The sequence below is a fragment of the Populus trichocarpa genome, chromosome 1 (assembly GCF_000002775.5).
Source record: "Populus trichocarpa isolate Nisqually-1 chromosome 1, P.trichocarpa_v4.1, whole genome shotgun sequence".
Classification (NCBI taxonomy): domain Eukaryota; kingdom Viridiplantae; phylum Streptophyta; class Magnoliopsida; order Malpighiales; family Salicaceae; genus Populus; species Populus trichocarpa.
In genome coordinates, this window is record NC_037285.2 from 46,934,239 (window position 1) to 46,959,797 (window position 25,559).

The 25,559-nt window shown below is 30.6% G+C and overlaps 1 protein-coding gene and 1 long non-coding RNA gene across 14 annotated transcripts in view; one reads left to right on the forward strand and one right to left on the reverse strand.

The window, feature by feature from the left end:
* The window catches only part of LOC127904948 (uncharacterized), a 72,302-nt gene extending 53,997 nt beyond the window's left edge, over window positions 1–18,305 (reverse strand). The window contains exons 1-2 of the long non-coding RNA XR_008058392.1: window positions 18,177–18,305; window positions 9,956–10,099 (exon numbers count right to left, since the gene is read on the reverse strand). This is a non-coding gene — a long non-coding RNA (uncharacterized LOC127904948). The remainder of the gene's footprint in view (window positions 1–9,955; window positions 10,100–18,176) is intronic.
* LOC18095798 (disease resistance protein At4g27190) overlaps window positions 1–25,559 on the forward strand; it is a 183,710-nt gene that overhangs the window by 81,151 nt on the left and 77,000 nt on the right. For 3 of the 13 annotated variants that reach the window (XM_052447423.1, XM_052447720.1, XM_052448257.1), the window contains exon 1: window positions 15,029–15,382. Coding sequence is in view for 6 of the 13 variants with exons in the window: in XM_052447264.1 (XP_052303224.1) it covers window positions 15,874–17,495 (1,622 nt within the window). In the remaining 7 variants the exon portion in view is untranslated. The other 10 variants (XM_052447920.1, XM_052448469.1, XM_052446758.1 and 7 more) reach the window with 9 other exon arrangements.

Below are 25,559 nucleotides of genomic sequence, written 5' to 3' on the forward strand. Positions count from 1 at the left end.
TTTTTAGATGCAAATGGGTTGAAAAGTAAATTCTTAGGCTTGACTTTTTCGACTTTTTTTTATCCATTCCCATTAAATGTTTCTATTAAATTAGCTCTATGTTTTAATAAGTTTTTTAAATAGTGATTGATTTTTTATATGTTTTTAGTTGCATGATATGTCAAAGAAATTAGTTTGATTTGTCCTTAATAAGATTAAAATAAAAAGAACAATCAATATAAAATATTTGCATGTGCATCTATATTTTATTTCTACTATGAAGATTAATTAGTGATAGCAACTCCTTTTGATTTATTAGTTCATATATATTTTTAATTTTTTTATAAAATATAAATAGTATCTTTTCATATCTCAATTAAAAAAATGTAAAGTAATGGACTTCATAATTTTTTTGGTATGTTTTCCATAAAGTTATTATGGTCTAAAACAAACATCCCGGTAATGGGCTGAGGCTTGATTTTTTGAGCATTAAGTTTTTAATCATATCATTAAATAAAAATAGTTTTTTTAAAAAAAAAATATTATTAAACCTAGTGAAGTTTATGATTCAGATAGCGAGTATGACGGGTTAACCCATATTGACATAGGTTGATTCAATATGTCGTTATATCAATATTTTAAAATGAAAGTTTCATCTTGAAGTTTTTTTTTTTAAGTCAAACTATATTTTCATTCGTCTTTTGAATTGCTTTTAGACAAACCAAGTCTATTGGGTTATATTGAGACAACTCCCAGACAATTTTATTTAAAGTTCAAGCTAGACAAAAAGTCAAGTCAAGATATTTCAAGGTTAACCTGTTAGAGTGGATTTAATAACATTATCAATGAGTTTTCCTCTACCTAAACATTATTGTTTTACATTAAATTATTTTTTATTCGACCAATAAAATAACAAGTGTCAATTATTAGAAAAATTATTAGAAAATTCATATTGAAAGGCAAAACTAGAATTCTCTGTGTTTGGTTGCGAATAAACAAATTTTATTTGCAGGTCTTTGAGATCTCAAAAGTCCACACTTCACATTTATCATTGTTGAAAGAGACAATATTAAAATTATTGTTTTAGTGTTATCATCAAAAAAAAATTATCAATTTTGCATTAAACTTTCATAAATTTTTAATGAAGGACATTCGTCTAATTTCATGGCTTTCCATCCATATTTTCATTCAAACCTTTTTTTTTTTGTTATAAATGATATTAATTTGTAACAAACTTAATTTTCTTAGGTAATTGTAATAGAAATCCTTAATTGAAAATTCAAAATATTTTAGTAATAAAATTAATATAAAAAAATAAATTGGGTGCAAAATCGATAACACCCATGTAGTTTAATATTTAAAAAATAATTATTTTCTTAAAGTTTTATTAAAAATTAAATGATATTTTTACTAGTCATTAAAATTGTATTTTAATTTATGAAATCAATAATTTAATATATATAAAGAATTAAATCGGAAGATTTTAAGATTGATTCATTAACCAAATTTAATAAAAATTTATTCATACTTTTAATAATATTTTTATATTTTAAAAAATTTATCTAGCGGCAAAAGCGCGTGTAAATATAGCAGTAGTAGAAGTTAGATCTTGAGACACTAACGTCAATTGAACTACTTCATGATTGACATGCTTTAAATGAGCAATTAAAATATCAAATGGTGATATCTTCTGATTGTTACTTGTTGTAGATTTCCTCCTTCATCCACCTTGATGACTGCTACTCATATCAAAGGATCTGCAAACTAATTTCATGTTTTCTTTTCTCTTCTTTTTTTTAAGTTGAAAATTCAATTAAACCAGTCAAATTCCATTTAGATTTGATCAAGTTAAGATTAAAAAAAATTAAAAGAAAACAATATGCTACTTTAATAAAATTAATTAATCTAAATTAATGCAATAACCCATGAATTTAAAGTGTGTTTAGAAATGTGGTAGCGGTTGCTTTTCGAAATATTTTTTATTCGGAAATGCATCAAAATAATATATATTTTATATAAAAAAATTTTGACATCAACATATCAAAATAATAAAAAAAAAATATTAATTTAAAACAAATAAATAAATATTTTTTTAAATACCTTTGAAATATCTAAGTAATCATTCAAATTATTTTATTTTCTTAAATGAGAGAACCTATGTTATTAATATCACATGCAAACTTTTTAAAACATTATTGTAATCATTATTGAAAATCACCATTACTATCTTTGTTATTAATTAACAATACTCTAAAAGACATAGGGAAAGTACTGTAACTTTCCCACGCCTTTTAACTTTCCCCGTAATTATATTATTATAATTATTATTATATTATATTATATTATAACATATACTAGAAAGTAAAAACTATCTATTTTTTTTGTTTTTAATGTTTTTTTTGTTTAATTTAGTTTGTTAATGTTAATTTTTTTTATTTAGTTATCAGACTTTCATGACACGGATTTCGGGTTTGATGAGTTAACCTGATTTGACGAGTTAACCCAAATTGTTTTTTCTTTTAGTTTAGTTTGTTAATGTTAAATTTTTTTCTATTAATTATCAGACTTTCATGACACGTATCCCGAGCTTGACAGGTTAACTTGATTTGTGGGGTTAACCCAGTTAATTTTGGTAAACCCGTCAATTTTTTTTTCTATTTAGTTATCAAACTTTCATGATGCGAATTCCAGGTTTGATGGGTTAACCTGGTTTAAAGGGTTAACCCGGTTAATTCAGATTTTTTTCTTTTTCTTCATTAGTTTTTTTCTTCCTATTGGTTTTTCTCTTTGTTTTTTGTCTTTTTAATTAATCTATTTAATTATCACACTTTTATAACACGACCTTATAGCCAGATCTACATCCAATGCTCTTGAGTCCGGTGTTGTAGCCAAACTCACTTAAACTTAAGTCATGTAAGTTTAATATTATTATTAATATTATAAATATTATTTTTGGGTCAAGTGTTGCAATTAGACCCAAGACTTTTAGGTATATCTTTGCAGAAAGACCTAACACTCTTAGATCTTAGTATTTTTTGATATTTTTTATGCAGAAAAAAAATTAACCCATGGCGTATGCCTTTGGTTTTTTTTCCTTTTTCTTTTTAAGCCTTTTACTGTGGACTGCACGGTGCAGTCCACAATGAAAAACCTTACGCCTTTAGTTTATTTTTTTTGTCTATAGTTTCTTAATATTAAATTTTTTCTGTTTAATTATCAGGCTTTCATGACACAGATCTCATGTTTGATGGTTTAACCCAGTTAATTCAGATTTTCTTTTCTTTTTCTTCATTAGTTTTTTTTCCTTCTTGTAGGTTTTTTTCTCTTTGCTTTTTTCCTTTTCAATTAATCTTTTTTTTTTAATTTAGTTCATTAATATTAAATCTTTTTTCTGTTTAGTTATCACACTTTCATGACACTAATCTCAGGTTTGACGGGTTGACCTGATTTTGCGGGTTGACCTAGTTGATTTCATCTTTTAATATTGTATGCAGCCCACAGTGAAAAGACTAATGCCTTTAGTTTTTTTTTTCTTTTTTTTCCCTTTTATGTCTTTCAATATGGACTGCACAGTGCAGTCCACGATGAAAAGGTTGATACTTTCTTTTATTTTTTTAATTAATTTTATTTATTTAGTTTGTTGATATTAAATATTTTTCTATTTAGTTATCAAATTTTCATGACACGGATCTTAAGTTTGACGAGTTAACCCAGTTAATTTAGATTTTTTTTCTTTTTCTTCATTAGTTTTTTTCTTCTTATAAGTTTTTTTTTCTGTTATTAGCCTTCTGTTTGTTTTGGTTTTTTTTCTTTTTAATTAATTTTTTTTGTTTAATTTAGTTTGTTAATGTTCAATTTTTTTCTATTTAGTTATTAAACTTTCATGACACGAATTCTGGGTTTGACGGGTTAGCCCATTTAATTATGGGTAACCCGTCAATTTTTTTTTCTATTTAGTTATCAAACTTTCATGACATGAATCAAAGGTTTGACGAGTTAACCTGTTTTGAAGGGTTAACCCAGTAAATTCAGATTTTTTTTCTTTTTCTTCATTAGTTTTTTCTTCTGTTGGTTTTTTTTCTTTGTTTTTTTATTTTTAATTAATCTATTTAATTATCACACTTTTATGACACGAACTTGCAGCCAGACCCACATCCAAGGCTATTGGGTCTGGTATTGCAGTCAAACTCACTTAAACTTGGGTCATGCAAGTTTAATGTTATTATTAATATTATAAATATTACTCTTAGGTCAGGCTTGCAGCAAACTCAAGACTCTTGGATATAACTTTGTAGAAAAATCTAATACTTTTAAATCTTAATTTATTTTAATATTTTATATATAAAAAAAATTGACCCGCGGCATTGCGCGGGTCATGTAACTAGTATCATATGCAAAGTTTGTAAAACAATATTATTGTCCTCGTGAAAATGACCTCATCTCAACATTATTTCCTTGCTTTCGTCAGGACCGCTGAAATAAGGTAAAGTTTTTTTAGCTCTATATTCTATCTCGTGCTAAGAGGAACAGGAGAATGTTTTGAAAAGCAAGAACATGATTTTATGGCCTCAATCAGAGAGGCAGTGTGGTGCTAAAAGACAAGGCAGAATAAGGTGTCTAGTGGAAATAGACTCTCCCTCCCTAGTTAATTTCTATATTTCCATCTGAAGAGGTTTTTTTCTTGTATATTATTGCTTTAATAAAGATAGCAAAAAATTAAGAAAAGAAAAGGATAAAAGTAAAACCAGAGAAAGATGAAGAATGCCACAAGAATGTGGGATTGATACTGTAATATAAGATGTTTTTTAAAATTATTTTTTTGTTTAAAAATATTTTTAAAATATTTTTAAAATTTTTTATATTAACATATTAAAATCATAAAAAAAACACTAATTTGATATTTATTTTTAAAAATATATATTTGAACAAAACTTGTCCAAACCCAATTAAAAAAACTAAAAACAAAACGGTGCAGAGAGTTAATTAACTGGGGAGAGTATTAAATCAAGAGCAAAACAACACCCTATTAAATCAAATTAAAAAAAAAACAATTTGAAGCATCAAAGGGTGAAATTTTAAAAATGGAAGGACTGAAATAAAATAAAACCACAAAAGAGGGTGAAAAGAGAAAAAGGAGTTGGATGCCACCAATAGCATTTGCCTAAGTTTGATCCGTTGTTAAGTTCCTTGAAAGTCTCTTTTTCTCCTTATTCATAATTTTCTAAAAAAGAAACAAAAAAAAAAAAAAAAAAACCGATCATAGCTTTACATTAATAATTATATCCGTTATTGGAAGCGAAGAGGAGCTAGTATCAAGGGTCTATTGAATATCTCTTTAAGTGTCACAGTATCAAAGTGATGTCACATATAGCATCAGAGTATAAGGTGAAACAAAAAAATTATGACAAGTGTAGAATTAATTATTTTTTTAAAATGCAAATTCTGAAAAATTTATATGAAGACTTCTTATCAGCCTAAAAACCCATACGTAAAAAACAGCTTCAGCACTTGGTTTAAAAGGTTCGAAAAAATATTTCTTTTTCCTTTGTTTTTGTTATTTTTCCAACAAACATGAGTTATACTCCTATATTTAATTTAAAAGGAGTACACCCATCTTCAGCATGTGGGGTCTAAATATGAGTAATAACAGTTTTTTTTTTATCTTTGTTAAATTTAGTTTTTATAAAGGAATTTTATTTTTAAATTGAATTAAATTGATTGATTTTATCTTCCAATATTTAATTTTTTAGATGTTGAACTCCTGCGTTGAGCCTAGGTCAAGAATTTAATGGATTGCGGATTTAAGAGTTTTACCCGAGTTTATAGGGTTCACTCAGGCTTCTTTGGTGTTTTGTTTTTTTTTTAAGCTCTTTTCTTTTTTCATATTTCAACCTTTAACATTCTTTTTTACTCCTTTTCTATAGGATTTATCTTTCTTTTTAAAATAACAAGGATTGCCTAAAAGTTTTTTTTTCCGATCTTTGTTAAATTTTGCTTCTTTAAAAGGAATGTTTTTTAATTAAATTAATTTTTTTGATTTCATCCTCTTTCATTTAATTTGAGGCAATACATGAGAGAATTTTGTTTTTTTAATTAAGTTTTTTGAAAATTGGTATTCTTTTTTTTTCTACGTTTTTTTTTTTCTATAGAGTTATCTTGATATTATGTCTCAAGTCATGGATTCAACAGATTTACCAAGTTTGACTCAGGTTTTTTTTTATTTTTTTATCCTGAGTTAATGTTCAAAATCTTAAATTTTTTTAAAAATTGCATCGTCAATAGTGTTTTTTCTTACTTGTTTTTTTTTTCTAAATCTATATTTTTTTCTCTAATTTCATACTTAAACATTTAGTTTATTGGAGACCGGGTTTAATAATTTATTGTGGTTTGTTTTATATATGGTTAGCTCAGTCTCTTTACACTATAAACTAAAAGAGGTGGTAAATTTACTATTTACCGCCTCACAAAACACTATTCATTTCAATAATTTTTTTTTATTTTGTTTTTTGTTTTCTAAATCTATATTTCTTTCCCTAATTTCATATTTCAACATTTAGTTTATTGGAGTCAGCTTAATAATTTATCATAGTTTGCTTTATGTATGGTTAGCTAAGTCTAATAACTCGTATTATGGGTTTAACGAGTTAGCTCAATTTTTTTTTATCTTTTTATAATTGTTATTTTTTTAATTTTATCATTCAACATTGGGTTGATTATGAATTAAGCTTCATGATTTATTTTGGTTTGCTTTTTATGAGGTTATCCTAGTTTTATGACTCAGGTCGTGTGTTTTGCGAGTTAAGTCGTGTAGACTCAGGTCTTTTATTGTATAATATTTTTATATTGATTTTTTTTTCAATTTCAACCTTTAATAATAAGTTTATTGAAAATTGAGATTTATAATTTGTTTTGATTTACTTTTTGTAAAATTATCACAATCTCATGACCTTGATTGTGAGTTTGGCAAGTTAATCAAGGTTGAGACTCACACTATTTTTTTGTTTACTTTAAATCAAAAATCAAAATAGTTTAGTAATAAAAGGGTGCAAAATTGATATCATCCATGTAGTTTAATAAAATTCATATTTCATAAAATTGCATTTTTGGGGGAATTGCTGCTTTAAACTCATAAGTGTAAACTATTTTGTTTCACTGTATTCGTTAGATCGGTGGTATGCTATCTTTCACTAATGAAATTCTTTTTATTGGTTTTGAGAAGAAAAAAAATATATTTATATCTTTGTTTTATGGAAAAAGCACATAGATCTATGAACTATATATAAAAAATAGATAGGATAGATATTCCCATTACTTAATAATCGAGGAAATGAGTGTTTAAAATTAAGATAATAAAATTGAAACCAAATCAGCTTCATTAGATAAAGCTGTTGTGTAAATAAGTGTGACTTTTACTCATGGCATAGATAGAGATAGTCATTACAGATTTTAGTTGCCTAAGATTGATCCTTTGTTGACTTCGTTCCATTAATTATGTCATCAAATTGCATTTTTTTTTATGGGAATTGCTGCTCTAACTCGTAAGTTAGAATCCATGTAAACTATTTTGTTTTAATACTTCTCCTCTTTTCAACATAAAGTCATTCTTTTATAAATATATTCATTAGATTGATGATATGCTATCTTTTCTTTTTATTGGTTTTGAGAAAGAAAGAAAAAAAGTATTTCTATCTTTTTTATGGAAAAGCACAGAGATCTAAGAAATATTGTGTAAATAACTGTTAGGGTAAGTGTGACTTTTAACACATGGCATGGATAGCTATTGATGAGGGGACAAAGGGATTACAATGATCTATGAACTATTGTGTAAAGAATTGTTATGTTAGGACAAGGAATTAAATGTTTATCGTTCTACTTATACCTTGCCTTGTTGCTCTTGAAGCTGGCTCCCATACAGAGCTAAAGGCCTTCTCCTTTTGTTCCTCTCGCTATATTTTATTATTGAGCAGTCAGTACCGGTGCTTTCCGCATATATTTTCACAAATTAAGGTAATAAAATTACTATTATCTCTCAATGCCTATTTTACTTTTAATGACTCACTCTCACAGTCGGCATTCTTATATCTCTAATTTTTCAGACTGGTGGAAAATGGCTATCGAAAGTGTTGGTGGATCCATTGCATCTAAGATAGCAGAACTCTTGGTGGAACCAGCAATACGGCAGTTCCGTTACATGTTCTGTTTCTACAATTTTGTTCAAGAATTCGATGAACAAATGATGAACCTGGCTTTGGCATTTTATCGTCTGCAAGATGCTGTCGACGTTGCTAAAAGGAATGCTGAAGAAATTGAGATTGATGTCAACAAATGGCTGGAAGATGCAAAAAACGAAATTGAAGGTGTGAATCGTTTGCAAAATGAAAAAAGGGAAATTGGCAGTTGCTTTACTTGGTGTCCAAATTGGATGCGACAATTCAAGTTAAGCAATGCACTGGCAAAGAAGACAGAGACTTTGAGAAAACTTGAAGAGAATAGCAGAAAGTTTCCAAAAGTGTCCCACAAAGCACCTCTTCAAGAGATAAAATTTCTTCCATCAAAGGAATTCATGCTCTCAAAATCGTCAGAAGAAGCTTTCGAACAGATTATGAAAGCTCTCAAAGATGACAATGTCAATATGATCGGACTGTACGGCATGGGAGGGGTGGGTAAAACCACCCTGGTGAATGAAGTGGGCAGGAGAGCCAAAGAGTTGCAGCTGTTTGATGAAGTTTTGATGGCTACACTGTCCCAGAATCCAAACGTCATAGACATCCAGGATCGAAAGGCGGATCGTTTAGGTCTGCGTTTTGACAAAATGACCGAGGAAGGGAGAGCAGATCTATTATGGCAGAGACTGAAGACAGAGAAGAAGATACTTAATATCCTGGATGATGTTTGGAAAGATATTGACTTCCAAGAGATAGGGATCCCATTTGGTGATGATCACAGGGGTTGTAAGATTCTTCTAACAACACGTCATGAAGACATGTGTTCTTATATTAAGTGCAAGGAAAAAGTTTTTTTAGGTGTCTTTTCTGAAGAGGAAGCATGAGATTTATTCAAAATCAATGCAGGTTTACGTGATGAGGACTCTGACTTGAACAGAGTGGCAAAGGAGGTTGCGAGAGAATGCCAAGGCTTGCCTATAGCACTTGTTGCAGTGGGAAAGGCTGTAGAAGGTAAATCTAAAAATGAGTGGGAAGTAGCATCTGAAGACCTCAAAAAATCTCAATCTCGACACGTGAGAAAATTTGATAACCGAAGAAATGCATATGCATGTCTTAAATTGAGCTATGATTTTTTGAAGGACGAGGAAACCAAGTTATGTTTCTTGCTATGCTGTTTATTTCACGAAGATAACGACATTCCAATCGAGTGGTTGACGAGATATGCAGTTGGCTACGGGTTATATCAAGATGTGATGTCCATTGAAGGTGCAAGGAAACGAGTTTATATGGAAATCGAAAACCTCAAAGCTTGTTGTATGCTGTTAGGAACTGACACTGAAGAATATGGGAAAATGCATGACTTGGTTCGTGATGTTGCTATTCAGATAGCATCAGAAGAATATGGATTCATGGTGAAGGCTGGCTTTGGGTTGGAGGAGTGGCCAATGAGCAATAAAAGCTTTGAAGGTTGAAGAATTACCTGATGACATTGGGGAGCTCAAGGAGTTAAGGTTGTTGGATTTGACAGGTTGTGAAAATCTAAGAAGGATTCCTGTGAATTTGATCAAGGTTGAAGAAGTTAGAAGAACTGTTGATCGGGGATGAGAGCTTCAACGGATGGGATGTTGTTGGATGTGACAGCACAGAAGAATGAATGCAAGCCTAACAGAACTAAAATCGCTGTCTCATTTAGCTGTATTATCATTGAGGATACCGAAGGTTGAATGCATTCCCAGAGATTTTGTTTTTCCCAGGTTGCTCAAATATGATATAGTATTAGGGAAGGGGTATTTAAAAAGAGGATACCCAACCTCGACAAGATTATATTTGGGTGGAATCAGCGCGACATCCTTAAATGCGAAGACATTTGAGCAGTTGTTTCCTACTGTGTCTCTAATTGATTTTAGCAACATTGAGGGTTTAGAAAATATAGTATTGTCCTCTGATCAGATGACCTCCCATGGCCATGGGTCGCAAAAGGACCTCTTACAAAAATTAGAACATGTCAAAGTGAATGGATGAGGGGATATTCGCACTCTGTTTCCAGCAAAATCTAAGGAGCGTGGATATTGATCACTGCAATTCATTGGAAGAGGTATTTGAATTGGGTGAGGAGAAGAGCTGCCGCTGCTGTCATCTTTAACGGAGTTACGGCTGTTAAATTTACCTGAGCTCAAATGTATATGGAAGGGGCCCACTAGACATGTAAGCCTCCAAAGTCTTAATCATCTGGGGTTGTGGTATCTTGACAAACTGACATTTATCTTCACACCGTCGCTGGCACAGAGTCTTATTCATCTGGAAACACTACAGATAGAACATTGCGGTGGATTGAAGCGTCTTATCAGAGTCTCTTGGATTTCCAGGATTAAAAAATCTCTATACAAGAGGCCAAGGGTGGGGCCAGGAATTTTTCCGGTTATAGGCTATTAAATAAACATATAAATATTTTTTAAGATTAATTATTAATTTATATACATGAATTTTTAAAGTTGACAGTAAAGTTTTAATTTAAATACATTATCCAAAATATTAAAAAATAAATTTAAAAGTACATAAAATTAAAATGAAAGTAAAAATAAATTCACTATTAAAGTTACATCCTTCGATATTTTATGGAATATAATTCATCTATAATCGAATCTGAATCGATATTGTAACAACCCCTCAACCGGGATAAAATAACAATCACATGTCAACTGGAAAACAAAGTAATTAAATTTTTTCCCTCTCTCAATTCCTCCTTCCTTCACTTGATTCTTTTTTATATTAGTGTTTTATAAGTTGGACTTTGTAAGTTTACAAAGTTATTCTTTCACTTTTCTTATTTTTTTTTATTGGATTTTTTTTATGTTTTTGCCTTACTTTTCTCTATTTCTCTCTAACCTTTTTTTTATATATATATTCTGCTTCTACCCAGTCGGCAACATATAAAAGGAAAGAAGAACTGATTTGTTTTATTTTTTAATGGCAAATAACCATTTTACTCTTAATGAGTCATTTTGCTTTTATTTGATGGTTTTTTTTTGTTAGCACTACCAAACTCCGTTCATCCTAAAATTTTAACCAGATTTTATTCAATATATTTTCGTTTGGAAAGATATTGACTTCCAAGAGATAGAAGATGCTTTTCGTTTTAATTCATGGTCTGCCGTTTGCTTTGAATTTACCTACTCATGCACGCATGATTTGGTTCACGCGTGCTTCATGTGGCCCATCCGGGTCACTGGCTTGGGCCAGTGACTGGGCCGGGCTGGTTGGGTCCAGCCCAGCCCCCAAAAAATAAATAATAAATAAATAAAATAGAAAAATAGAAAAATAGAAAAAATAAAAAAAATAAAAAATATGTGTATGCATGAATAAAAATAATATAAATTTATTGGTTTTTCACTGATTCCAGAGTCAGGAATAAAAATACTGGTTTAAATTTATATTATTTTTATTCATTTTATTTTATCTTGTTTAGCTAGAAAAAATAAAAAAATATGTGCATGCATAAAAAATAAATTTATTTTATTGGTTTATTCACTGACGCTAGAGTCAGGAATAAAAATACTAATTTAATTGTATTTTTTTTTATTTAGCTACATAAAAAATAAAAAATATGTGAATGCATAATAAAATAAATTTGTTTTATTTGTTTATTCACTAGTGTTAGAGTCAGAAATAAAAAAAATATTGATTTAAATTTATTTTATAGCTACGTAATATTTATCAATGCTAGAGTTGGAATTATTCGTAGTTGAATATTCATTGGCGCCAGAGTCAGGAATATTATAAGCAAATTATCATAGCATAAACTAATAAACATTTAGCAATTTAAGATAAAATTAGCAATGCAGTTTGTCTCAGGAAAAACTTTTGAGGGGTGATGATATCTTTCCTTTTGCGTAATCAGTCTCAAACTATAGGATCTCTGTTGATCAGTTAGGGTTTCTAGTGACCATAATACTAGGTGGCAACTCCTTAAAACAAGACCATTCTCCATCAAAGAACAAGATGCCAGAAATATGTTTTTTTAGCTTCGCCCTTTGATATTAGGTTATTTGATAATTGAGCTTCATGATTTTATTTAATTTTTTTTCAACGAGGTTTCCCCGATGTCACGACCAAGTCGCCTATTTTGCATGCTAACATGGATGGGCTCAATTTTATTTTTTTACCTTTTTCCAATTTCATTTTTTCTTTAATTTTTTATAGTCGTGGTATTTGTCATTTGTGCTTTTCAATTAACCGATCTTATTAAACATAATTGAGTCAATGACCTGAGTCTCAACTTTTTTTTTTTTTTTATGAATTCTTGCATTGCCTTAGCATCCTTTCTTTATGTTGAAAAACAATTGGGTCTACCCACGGTATAGCACGAGCCACCTATCTAGTATTACACTACTTTTTATGGATTTTTGGAGAAAAAAAAACTAGTGGGTCAAGTATTTCAAACCAAGACATAACATAAACAAAATAAATTAATAAACTGTGAGGTGATTTTATGATAGCACCATTCACTATGAAGCCTCTCACATTTCATTATGAATTGGAGTAGTGATTTTTTTTCTTTTAATTTTTTCTTCTTAATTTTATCATTTTGTGGTCAAATTGATGGCCAATTGCTTTTGGTTTGTTATGAAAGGATAAGATTAAAAAGATTGGGGACCAAAGAGAAAAAGGGCAGAAATAATAGGTGGTAGATTCAAAATTAGCGAGAGAAGTTCACTTTGTTTGAATTATAATTTTTCGGTCCTTTTAGTTTTTGAAAATTCATTTTTTTATTGAAAATTTTACTTTTTATTTTATTTTCAATAATTGGTTTGAGAGATGAGAGAGAAGATTGCTGAATTCGATTGAAGAAAGAGAAAATCATTAGTTGACATCAATCCTAGCCATGTAAAAGGTTGATTTTGGTGTTAGTAAGATTCATTCGTCAATGAGAGTTTTACTTAGGTGTTCTTTGCCTTTCCCTTTGTCTAAGAGTTTTACTTTGGTGTTTTTTGTCTTCCTCAAAAGCAAAAAAGGTTAATTCAAGTTGTTTTGGGTTTTTTAACTAATTACTGGGTTATTTGAGGCCATAAATGATTTATCACGGTCTATAAGGTGTTTTGTAGGTGTTATGGGTTAAAAATAAAATAAAAAAAGAATTTTTGGGTATAAAATACCCTTTACCTAATCCTATCATTAAATCTTGAACAAAACTGGGCATATTTTTTTAAAAAAAGAAACAATTGTTGAAAAAATATAAAAAATTCAAAAAAAATAAAATATAAATAAAAATTATGATTTGGGATGAAATCAAACAGATAATAAAATTTTAAAAGCAAGAAGTGGTCTAAAATAAGTACAATCAGGCCAACTATAGTTTTGAGGACCAATTAGAAGTTTGATTGAAAAGAAAATTGAAAAAAAAGGTTGAATTTAGCCAAATTTGCTTCAGAGAGGGGTTAGAGAGAGAAATCATGTTTGAGAGAAAGAAACAAGGTTCGTAAGAAAATTACTTAGACTTACATTTATTATATACTAAGGAAAAAAATATATTTTTTTGTCTAATTTGCTTTTTCCTATTGAACAAGGAGGCAAATCATAATTTTGCCAAACCTTAGATTGGAAAAAAAAACAAAAACAGACCAAAAGTATAGGAGATATTTTTTTAATTATATCTAAAATTTATTAAGGAAAGAAAAAAAATTCAACAATAGAGTACCAAAGTATAAAATAAAAAGAAATCTAATAATCAATCTTAAATTTGTTAGAAAATGTTATGTTTAGTTCACGTACTTTTTATTTTATTTTACAGTTTTTTTAGTTTTTGTAATTTCAATTTTAGTTTAAAATTTTATTTTTTTAACATTTTTAATCCTTGAATTTAAAAATTAAAAGAAAAAATCATTTAAAAACAATGAAAGAAAGATAAAATTGGTGAATAAACATTTTTCAAAGACGAAACTCTTCAGAGGTAATGTGTGGTGCTAGAAGACAAGGCAGAATAAGGTGTATAGTGGAAATAGACTCTCCCTCCCTAGTTAATTTCTATATTTCCATCAAACCTATTTTAGGGTTTATTTTCTTGTATATTATTGTTTTAACAAAAACGATTGACTTGACTATTTATAAGTGAATTGAAAGACCAAGTAATCTATAAATTTTTCTAAGTGTTTTTATAAATTATGCAACTTTATAAAATTAATTAATTTAAATTGATACAATAATTCAATAACTCATAAATTTAAAGTGTGTTTAAAAATACGGTAGCAGTTGCTTTTTCAAGTGTTTTTTGTTCGGAAATGCATCAAAATAATATATATTATTTTAAAATTATTTTTGATATCAAACATTAAAATAATTAAAAAAATATTAATTTGAAGCAAATAAATAAATAAATAAATATTTTTTTAAAAAAAATACTTGTGAAATATCTAAGTTATCATTCAAATTATTTGATTTTTTAAATGAAAAAAAAAAGACGTGATTTTTTTATTAATATCACATGTAAAATTTTTTAAATATTATTATTTTCTTGAAAATGACAGGGAATTGACTATTATTTTCCTCGTGAAAATCACCATTACTATCTTTGTTATTAACATCACATGCAAAGTTTTTAAAACAACATTAGTGTCCTCGTGAATCGACCTCTTCTCACCATTATTTTCTTGCTTTCGTCAGGACCGCTGAAATAAGGTAAAGTTTTTTTAGCTCTATATTCTATCTCGTGATAAGAGGAACAGGAGATTGTTTTGAAAAGCAAGAGCATTATTGCTGATTTTATGGCCTCAATCAGAGAGGTAATGTGTGGTGCTAAAAGACAAGGCAGAATAAGGTTAAAGGAACCTAATTGTTACAAATTTTACTCTTAATTTAATAATAATAATAAAAAAGAAGCGACAAAAAAAAAAAGACTTTTTTTAGGATTTTGGACTTACTTTTAGGCATAGCGCATATGCGAGGGCATTCACAACAACTCAAGAGCAAAACAACACCCTATTAGTGGGCAAGTCTTATTGCTTGAGTGTATGATGCGGAGATAGTCATTGCAGATTTTAGTGGCCTAAGTTTGATCCTTTGTTGAGTTCCTTGCAAGTTTTTTTTTTCTCCTTATTCATAATTTTCAAAAAACAAAAAAAAAATGACCGATCATAGCTTTAGATTAATTATTTGTGTTATTGGAAGCCATGAGGAGCTAGTATCATTCGTGCAGGTGTCAAAGTGATCATCATCAACCTTCCATTCCTTTCTCTCTTTGCTAGGTGAGCACTTGTGCATATTATTCTTAATTTTATTTGTTTGTCATTATCTTTATATTATGCTTTTTATCTTAATTATTTCATAAAGTTGATTATTCTTTTATAAATATATTCATTAGATTGATGATATGCTATCTTTTCTTTTTATTGGTTTTGAGAAAGAAAGAAAAAAGTATTTCCATCTTTTTTATGGAAAAGCACAGAGATCTAAGAACTATTGTGTAAATAATTGTTGGATTAATTGTTTATCGTTCTACTTATATCTTGCCTTGTTGATTTTGAAGCTGTCTTCCATTCAGAGCTAAAGGCCTTCTTCTTTTGTTCCTCTCGCTATATTTTATTATTGAGCAGTCAGTACCAGTGCTTTCCGCATATATTTTCACAACTTAAGGTAATAAAATTACTATTCTCATTCTTTCAATGCCTATTTTATTTGTAATGACTCACTCTCACGTTCTGTATCCTTATTTCTTTGATTTTCAGACCGGTGGAAAATGGCTATCGAATGTGCTGCTGGATACATTATATCCAAGATAGCAGATCTCATGGTGGAACCAGTAGGAAGGCAGTTCCGTTACATGTTCTGTTTCAACAATTTTGCTAAAGAATTCAAAGAACAAAAGGAGCACCTGGTTTCGGTAAAAGATCGTCTGCAAGATGCTGTCCGAGTTGCTGAAAGGAATGCTGAAGAAATTTACAAAGATGTCATCAAATGGCTGGAAGATGCAAACAACGGAATTGAAGGTGCGAAGCCTTTGGAAAATGATATAGAAAAAAATGGCAAATGCTTTACTTGGTGTCCAAACTGCATGCGACAATTCAAGTTAAGCATGGCACTGGCCAAGAAGTCGGAGACTTTCAGAAAACTTCAAGAAACTAGCACAAAGTTTACAACAGTTTCCTGCAAAGCACCTCTTCCAGAGATAAAATTTCTTCCATCAAAGGAATTCACACTCTCAGGATCGTCAGAAGAAGCTTTCAAACAGATTATGAAAGTTCTCAAAGATGACAAGATCAATATGATCAGACTGTACGGCATGGGAGGGGTGGGTAAAACCACCCTGGTGAAACAAGTAGCCAGGAGGGCCAAAGAGTTGCAGTTGTTTGATGAAGTTGTGATGGCTACACTGTCCCAGAATCCAAATGTCACAGGCATCCAGGATCAAATGGCAGATAGTTTAGGTCTGAAATTTGACGAGAACAGTGAAGGAGGGAGAGCAGGTCGGTTATGGCAGAGACTGCAGGGAAAGAAGATGCTTATAGTCCTGGATGATGTTTGGAAAGATATTGACTTCCAAGAGATAGGGATCCCATTTGGTGATGATCACAGGGGTTGTAAAATTCTTCTAACAACACGTAATCAAGAACTATGTTCTTATTTGGCGTGCCAGCAAAAAGTGTTGTTAAGTCCCTTTACTGAAATTGAAGCTTGGGCTTTATTCAAAAGCAACGCAGGTTTAAGTGATGAGGACTCTGACTTGAACAGAGTGGCAAAGGAGGTTGCGATAAAATGCCGAGGATTGCCTTTAGCTCTTGCGGCAGTAGGAAGGGCTCTAAAAGGTAAATCTAAAAATGAGTGGAAATTAGCATCTAAAAACCTCAAAACATCTCAATCTCGGCACATGGAAAACGTTGATGACCGAAGTAATCCATATGCATGTCTTAAATTGAGCTATGATTATTTGAAGCACGATGAAACCAAGTTATGTTTCTTGCTATGCTGTTTATTTGAAGAAGATGACGACATTTCAATCGAGGGTTTGACGAGACTTGCAGTTGGCTACGGGTTACATCAAGATGTGGAGTCCATTGAAGATACAAGGGAACAAGTTTATGCGGAGATGAAAGCCCTCAAAGATAGGTGTATGCTGTTGGGCACTGAAATTGAAGAAAATGTGAAAATGCATGACTTGTTTCGTGAAGTTGCTATTGAGATAGCAACTAAAGAATATGGATTCATGGTTAGTGCTGGCAATGGGTGGAAGAGTGTTAATAACAGTGTTACAACAATTTCGTTAATGGGCAATAAACTAGCAGAACTTCCTGAAGAATTGGTGTGTCCACAGCTCAAAGTTCTTTTATTAGAACTGGATGATGATTTGAATGTTCCAGAGAGGTTTTTTGAAGGGATGAAAGCAATAGAAGTTTTGTCTCTAAAGGGAGGGTGTTTGTCATTGCAATCACTTCAATTCTCAACGAACCTTCAATCGTTGCTGTTGATCGAGTGTAAATGCAAGGACCTCATTTCATTGAGAAAGCTGCAAAGACTTAAGATTCTTGTTTTCAGGTGGTGCGACTCCATTGAAGAATTACCTGATGAAATTGGGGAGCTCAAGGAGTTAAGGTTGTTGGATTTGACAAGTTGTGAAAATCTAAGAAGGATTCCTGTGAATTTGATAGGAAGGTTGAAGAAGTTAGAAGAACTGCTGATCGGGGATTTCAGCTTCAAGGGATGGGATGTTGTTGGATGTGACAGCACAGAAGGAATGAATGCAAGCCTAACAGAACTAAATTCGCTGTCTCATTTAGCTGTATTATCATTGAAGATACCGAAGGTTGAATGCATTCCCAGAGATTTTGTTTTTCCCAGGTTGCTCAAATATGATATAGTGTTAGGGGATTGGTATTCAGAACTCGATAAAGAATACCCAACCTCGACAAGATTATATTTGGGTGATATAAGCGCCACATCCTTAAATGCAAAGACATTTGAGCAGTTGTTTCCTACTGTGTCTCATATTTGTTTTTGGAGAGTGGAGGGTTTAAGAAATATAGTATTGTCCTCTGATCAGATGACCACCCATGGCCATGGGTCGCAAAAGGACTTCTTACAAAGATTAGAATATGTCAAAGTGAAACAATGTGGGGATATTCGCACTCTGTTTCCAGCAAAATGGCGGCAAGCTTTGAAAAATCTAAGGAGAGTGAAAACTTATGATTGCAAATCATTGGAAGAGGTATTTGAATTTGATGAGGCTGAAGAAGGAATTAACAAGGAGAAGGAGCTGCCGCTACTGTCATCTTTAACAACGTTACGGTTGTCAGATTTACCTGAGCTCAAATATATATGGAAGGGGCCCACTAGACATGTCAGCCTCCAAAGTCTTATTTATCTGAAGTTGTCGTCTCTTAACAAACTGACATTTATCTTCACACCGTCCCTCGCTCAAAGTCTTATTCATCTGGAAACACTAGAGATAGCACATTGCGATGAATTGAAGCATCTTATCAGAGAACAGGATGACGAAATGAGGACAGAGTCTCTTGGCTTCCCGAAACTAAAAACTCTCTCTATAAGATTCTGTGGTAAACTTGAATATGTTTTCCCTGTCTCCGTGTCTCCAAGTCTTCAGAACCTGGAAGAGATGGAGATTGATTTTGCTGACAATTTAAAGCAAGTATTTTACAGTGGAGAAGGAGATGACGTCATCGTCAAGTCTAAAATTAAAGATGGCATCATCGACTTCCCTCAGCTAAGAAAATTGTCTCTTTTTTCCGTATCAAGTTGCAGCTTTTTTGGTCCAAAGGATTTTGCTGCCCAATTGCCTTCTTTGCAAGAGTTAACCATTGATGGCCTCGAAGAATGGGGTAATTTGTTGGCACAGCTTCGAGTACGTCCTTTATATTTCTCCATTTTTTTTCTTTTCTAATTTAAATTGTCAACTTCAATATATTGTGATAATTTGTTCTATCTTCCTCCAAATTTCGAAAACTAAAGTAATTGATAAGTTCTTTAACCATCCACTGAATTTAATTGATGATTTAAATTGGCTTAGGAAGTTAGACATCAATTACTGTAATGTAATTTCTTATTTCTTCCTTCAGATTTCTAAAACTAAAGTAAATGGATAAATGCTAGCAAATCCTTTAGCCATCCACTGAATTTAAAAGGAGTGAAATTGAGGCTCTTCCGCCAATTAATGGAAAGTATTTGAAAGGAATGAATATTGAGTATTTTATTTCAGTGCTGCAACTTATGACAGATGGTTCAAAAAATTAATAAAAATTGGTTTTTTAATCCAATTTTCTAAAGAATTAGAGTCAAAAGGTAAAACTTGAAACTTTCTATTTAAATACAATATTTTCTCATTCAAAGAACTTCAAAAGCACCAAATTTGTATTGAATTCAAAAAACATATTTTTTATATATATTTTTTCAAGTATTTTCTTTACAATTTTTTTTATAAAATAATAATTTCAATGACCAATAATCAAGCATTTTTATTGAAAAAATTTACTAATATGTAAAATTCAAATTATTTTCTTTTATATTTTTATTTTTGATAATGTCAAAAAAAAATTATTATAAATTGAATATAAAAAATTATTTCTTTTGAGTTAATAATTATATTCTTTTCATGATTGCTTTTCATTTAACTAATATAAAATAATAGTTGATATTTGGATTATCATAAATATAAAAAATTATGATTTTATATTCCTGTGACCCCGTTGCCCTATCTATTTATATTTTCTTGTTGAAAAGTATTTCGGCATTGGGGATAATTGGTTCATCTATTTAACAAAATTATATAATAGTTTCAAAGTCCACAAAAATTACTAGGAATTATATCTAACAAATTGGTACCCTTATTTTCTTTTGATGCAGGGGCTTACAAGTTTGGAAACATTAGAGTTGTCCTTCCTGCTTGTGCCTGACTTGAGGTGTATATGGAAGGGTCTCGTGCCATGCAATTTGACTACTTTGAAGGTGAAAAAGTGTGAGAGACTGACACATGTATTCACAAACAGCATGATTGCTAGTCTAATTCAACTGAAAATTCTAGAGATATCAAATTGTGAGGAATTGGAGCAAATTATTGCTAAGGATAATGATGATGAAAAGGATCAGATATTGTCAGGAAGTGATCTCCAATCTTCATACTTCCCTAATTTGTGTCAACTTGAGATTAGAGGATGCAACAAGTTGAAGAGTCTCTTCCCGGTAACCATGGCTTCAGGTCTCAAAAAGCTCCAAATACTTGAAGTAAGAGAATCTTCTCAATTATTGGGAGTATTTGGGCAAGATAACCATGCTTCACCTGCCAATATTGAGAAGGAGATGGTGCTCACTGATCTGCAGGAGTTGTTGCTTGTACAATTACCAAATATTTCCCGCTTTAGTCTCGGATGTTATGATTTCTTGTTCCCTCATTTGAAGAAGTTGGAGGTGGATGGATGCCCAAAGCTGACCACAGAATCTGCTACTACATCAAATGACTCAATGAGTGCTCAATCAAAGGTGCTGCTGATTTAACTTGATTTCTTGCCTCTCGTTTTGTTTTAAAAGTGCACAATAATTACTATGAATTACATCTAACAAATTGGTACCCTTGTTTTCTTTTGATGCAGGGGTTTATGAATTTGAAAGAACTATCTATTGCAAACTTGGAAGGAGTACAAGATTTAACGCAAGTTGGATGTTTGGTAAGTAATAGAAGAGGTGGGCATGAACTTTCACTCGTGAGTTTGGAAACATTACGCTTGAAATTATTGCCAGACTTGAGGTGTATATGGAAGGTTCTCGTGCCATGCAATTTGACTACTTTGAAGGTGAAAAAGTGTGAGAGACTGACACATGTATTCACAGATAGCATGATTGCTAGTCTAGTTCAACTGAAAGTTCTAGAGATATCAGCTTGTGAGGAATTGGAGCAAATCGTTGCTAAGGATAATGATGATGAAAAGGATCAGATATTTTCAGGAAGTGATCTCCAATCTGCATGTTTTTCTAATTTGTGTCGACTTGAGATCAGAGGATGCAACAAGTTGAAGAGTCTCTTCCCGGTAGCCATGGCTTCAGGTCTCAAAAAGCTCAAAATACTTGAAGTAAGTGAATCCTCTCAATTATTGGGAGTATTTGGGCAGGATGATCATGCTTCACCTGTCAATATTGAGAAGGAGATGGTGCTCCCTGATCTGAAGTTGCTGATTCTAGAAAAATTACCAAGCATTGTCTACTTCAGTCATGGATGTTGTGATTTCATATTCCCTTGTTTGTCGATATTGGTGGTGCGTCATTGTCCAAAGCTGTCCACAAGATTTGCTACTACATCAAATGATTTAATGAGTGCTCAATCAAAGGTGCTGTATATTTGACATGATTTCTTGCCTCTCTTTCAGTGTTTTTATTTCTTGTTTCCCTCAATAATAAGACTTACAAGTTAGAATGTGTATGCCATGCTTGAATTGCTTTTGCAGGTATCTCAAGTAGTTGAGGATTCAAGTACTGGTTGCTCCGTGCCAACCAGCACTGCTATAAGATGGACCCGGGAATATGGGTGGGAATTGAAAGAGGAAGAGGATGGAGTCAGATGATTAGTTTGGCATTGGAATTTGAAAAACATGCTAGTAATTAATTCTTGCAGGTAAAATGGCTGCAACTATTTATCTTCTATCCTTGTTTAAATGGTTGGATTAAATCAACAAACACGAGATGCCTGGATGATGTTTGTTCTTGATGTTTGCATTAGGTTGGTTGGTTACCTATGTGATGATCAAATCGACATTGGTGGGAAGTAATTCCAGCTGTTTCATTAGCTACAACAATTTGTCTTATTTCATGTGTTTGTTGTGTGAACTTCCAGAAATAAGGGTAATGTTACGTGTTTAGTAATTTATTGTGCGAATCTCCAGAAATAAGGGCGTATGTTTGTTTTCCCATTTGTGTTTCTTTTTCAAGTGTCTGAACCTTAAAAAGCGAGGGCATAATGTTTACTCATTTGTGTGCTTATGGTTTAATGTGGGGATTCTCATTCTCCTCATTTTGATGTTCTATTTCTATTACGATTCTTTATGTGGTTAATTTGTTATTGTGCGTACCGTATAGTAATACGGTTTCTACATGAATATATATAAATACATGTGAATGAGTATATATATAAAAAAATCAATTTATAAATTTATTGATAGAATATGAAATTCCAAGGTGTAAGTAAAAGGATAAATCCTCTAGCTTTGAAAAGAATTAGTGTTTGCCTTTGAGATTGTAATATATTTTTTTTCAGGTCTATTCAATTTAATATTTTTAATAATACAAATGAAAATAAACAGCAAATTTAATTTATAAATGTAACTATCTCAAAACAATGTAGAGAAGGAAGAAAGATTAGTAGAATAAAAATAAAATAAATAGACTTTTAAAAAGCAAAGAGTTTTAAATGTTAAATTTTTTTTTTATTTAATAGACCCAATTTTGTGTTTTTTTTTTTTTTTTATAAAGATAACTCTATTTTAATTCTGATTTTTTAGCAGCACAATTTTTCATTCATCATAACACACACATAATATTTTTTTTAAATAGTTAACATGTCATATTAACATAACGGTAAGATTATATTATAATGATGAACAAGAATGAAGAATTATACTAAATATAAAATAATAAATCAAAAGCATCAATGAAAAAGAAATCACCTTTCTATTTATTTAGGCTGTCTAAAGCTAAAACTTACTAGATTAATTTTATCACACACAACAATTAATTAGTCATTAAATTTGGACTATTGTTGAAAAAACATGCTAAATACAACATCATAAGCCCGATGGGGATATGAACTTAAGCAACTTCTACCCAAAAAAGTGAGGAACAAGTGCCTCATGGGGATTAACCTCCTAAGGGACAGAGTTAGCACAATGAGATTTTATCACATATTATTTGTTTAAGATTTACCAGACTTGTATCTAATGAGATTCTCGTTATAAAATATATGTGTGTGAGGAGAGTAGTTCATGAAACTTGATCAAAGAAATTCTTTTTTGTAATTTCACAGAGGCTCGTCTGATGCAAAAAGGGTTGGAATCTGATAATTGTTGTGTTCATTGTGGAGCTGTTGGGGAGTCTCGTGAACATGTACTGGTCCATTGTTCTTATATGAATGTTATTGTAAAATACTATATATGTACGAATGTGAATGAGTAAAGGATAAATCCTCCAGCCTTGAAAAAATTAGTGTTGAAAAAATTAGTAAAGGATATGTACTGATAATTGTTGATTTCATATTCCCTTTAAGAGCTTGTACGTAGTTGATTGTAATTTTTTTTCTCAAATTTATTAAATATTTTATTTTTGATAACACAACAACAACTAACTTTATAAACGTAACTCTTTCAAAATAACGATGAGAAGGAACAAAAAATTTAATAAAAACAAAGAGTTAATGTTAAAAACTTTTTGAAATTGTCTATTTTTTATAGTTAATTTAGAATTATTTTAATTAAAAAAATAAACCGTTATTTAACATATACATCTATATATTTAAACAAAACATAACTCTATTTTAAAATCAATTTTTTAGCAAACACATTTTTTTAGCAAACACAATTTTTCATTCAATGTAACATGTAATTTTTTTAAGAATCGTTAACGTGTCAATATTAACATACCAGTATGATGCTATTATAATGATCAACAAGAATGAAGAATTACAACGAATATAAAATAATTAGTATAATTGTTTATGTTTTGCAATGGATTAATAATAATTTTTTAAAAATATATAAAAAAATATTAAAAATATAAAGAATATTTTAAGTGTTTTGAGTCAGACGAATATACCAGACTCGAGAGTTTTGGATCTGACAACCCTTACATAACCTAAGTAAACAACAAACAAATAGAAAATAAATATGTATTTTAATTGTCAAGAGAGAGAAAAAAAAAAGCACAAATAGTCAAAGAAATATTTAACAAAAAGATAAGATGAGAAATTAAAAATAAAACTAGTATTATAATTTATAATTAAATATTTTTTGATCTACAGTAATTTTCATATACTTGTTATAATAAATCAAAAGCATCAATGAAAAATAAACTTCTATTCTATTTGGGCTGTGTAAACCTAAACCAACTAGATTAAGCCCAGAATGCATTTTTTATCACACTGCAACAGGTAGTCCAGTAAATTTGGATTATTGCTGAAAAAACAAGCTAAATCCAACATCATCAGCCAGGCCCACAATTAAACCAAAATAGAAACCCAAAGCAAGAGGCCTATAACAGGATGTATCTACTGAAGCCACTTCTCCCTAAAAAATGGAAGGAAAAAAAAAAAAAAAACTAGGCAACTTGTGAGCCATCATGCATAGCAAAGAGGAAGTGAGGAACAAGTGCCTCATGGGGATTCAGCTCCTAAGGGGCTTTATCCTTCTGGAGACATGTCTTATAAGCTATGAAAATAGGACGAGAAGGAATAATTATTCCTTACCTGTTCGTTTATCATATTCCAAATAATTCGTTGTATTATTCCGTTGATTGATAGCTTCTAAGACATGTCTCCAGAAGGATAAAGCTGTTCAAGCAGGTCTGAACTTTCTCTCTAGCTGGTCTGCTTCTCGGTTTACACCAGCACATACAGCAATTCATCCTAATTTGCTTAAATGGGAGAAACCTCCTCCTGGTTTTATCAAATGCAATATAGATGCAGCAGTTGACAATAATCAAGAGGCTGTGGGAGCAGTGTTTGTCTTGCATGATGAGGAGGTGGCTTTGATAATGCGTGGCTGCTGGCATGCTAATGATGTTTTTTTCCCAAAGTTAGCAGAGGTATTAGTTTTGAAAGGGTTTTCTTTCATCATATATATATATATATTGGTATCACCCTTGAATATTAACCAAATATAACCTAAATAACCTAATTTTTTTTTCATTTAATTTCTGATTTTCTGAAAGCATTTGATTATTACAACATAAAATAGGATAAAAGTTGAAAAACAAAAAGCACCCACACCTACATAATAAAATGGGCTAATTGTATGGTCACAATCACATTAGCATTAGCAGATGTCGGCTATAAATTACAAAATCAAAATAACCTTAACCAAAATTGATTACCCCAAATTAATTTTAAAATTAGATTTATTTAACTTATATCTAAAATTTATTAATCTGAATTTCTCCCTATAAAAATATATGGAACCTGATAAAAAAACAATTTCTTCTTCAATTTTTTTAATCATGATTTGTAAATCTTGATATAAAGAAAATGAGGAATGAATTTCTCATGACTCCAACAAAGTATATGTTCAAGCCTCATTCTCAATGTGGAGGGGCGAGAGTATTAAACTTCAGGATTAAAATATTATTTGGTTATTATTTTGAGATAAAAAAATATAAAGATAATGGAAATATAAAAGATATGTCTTTATATATTTTTTATTTTAAAAATATAAAAAAAAATTA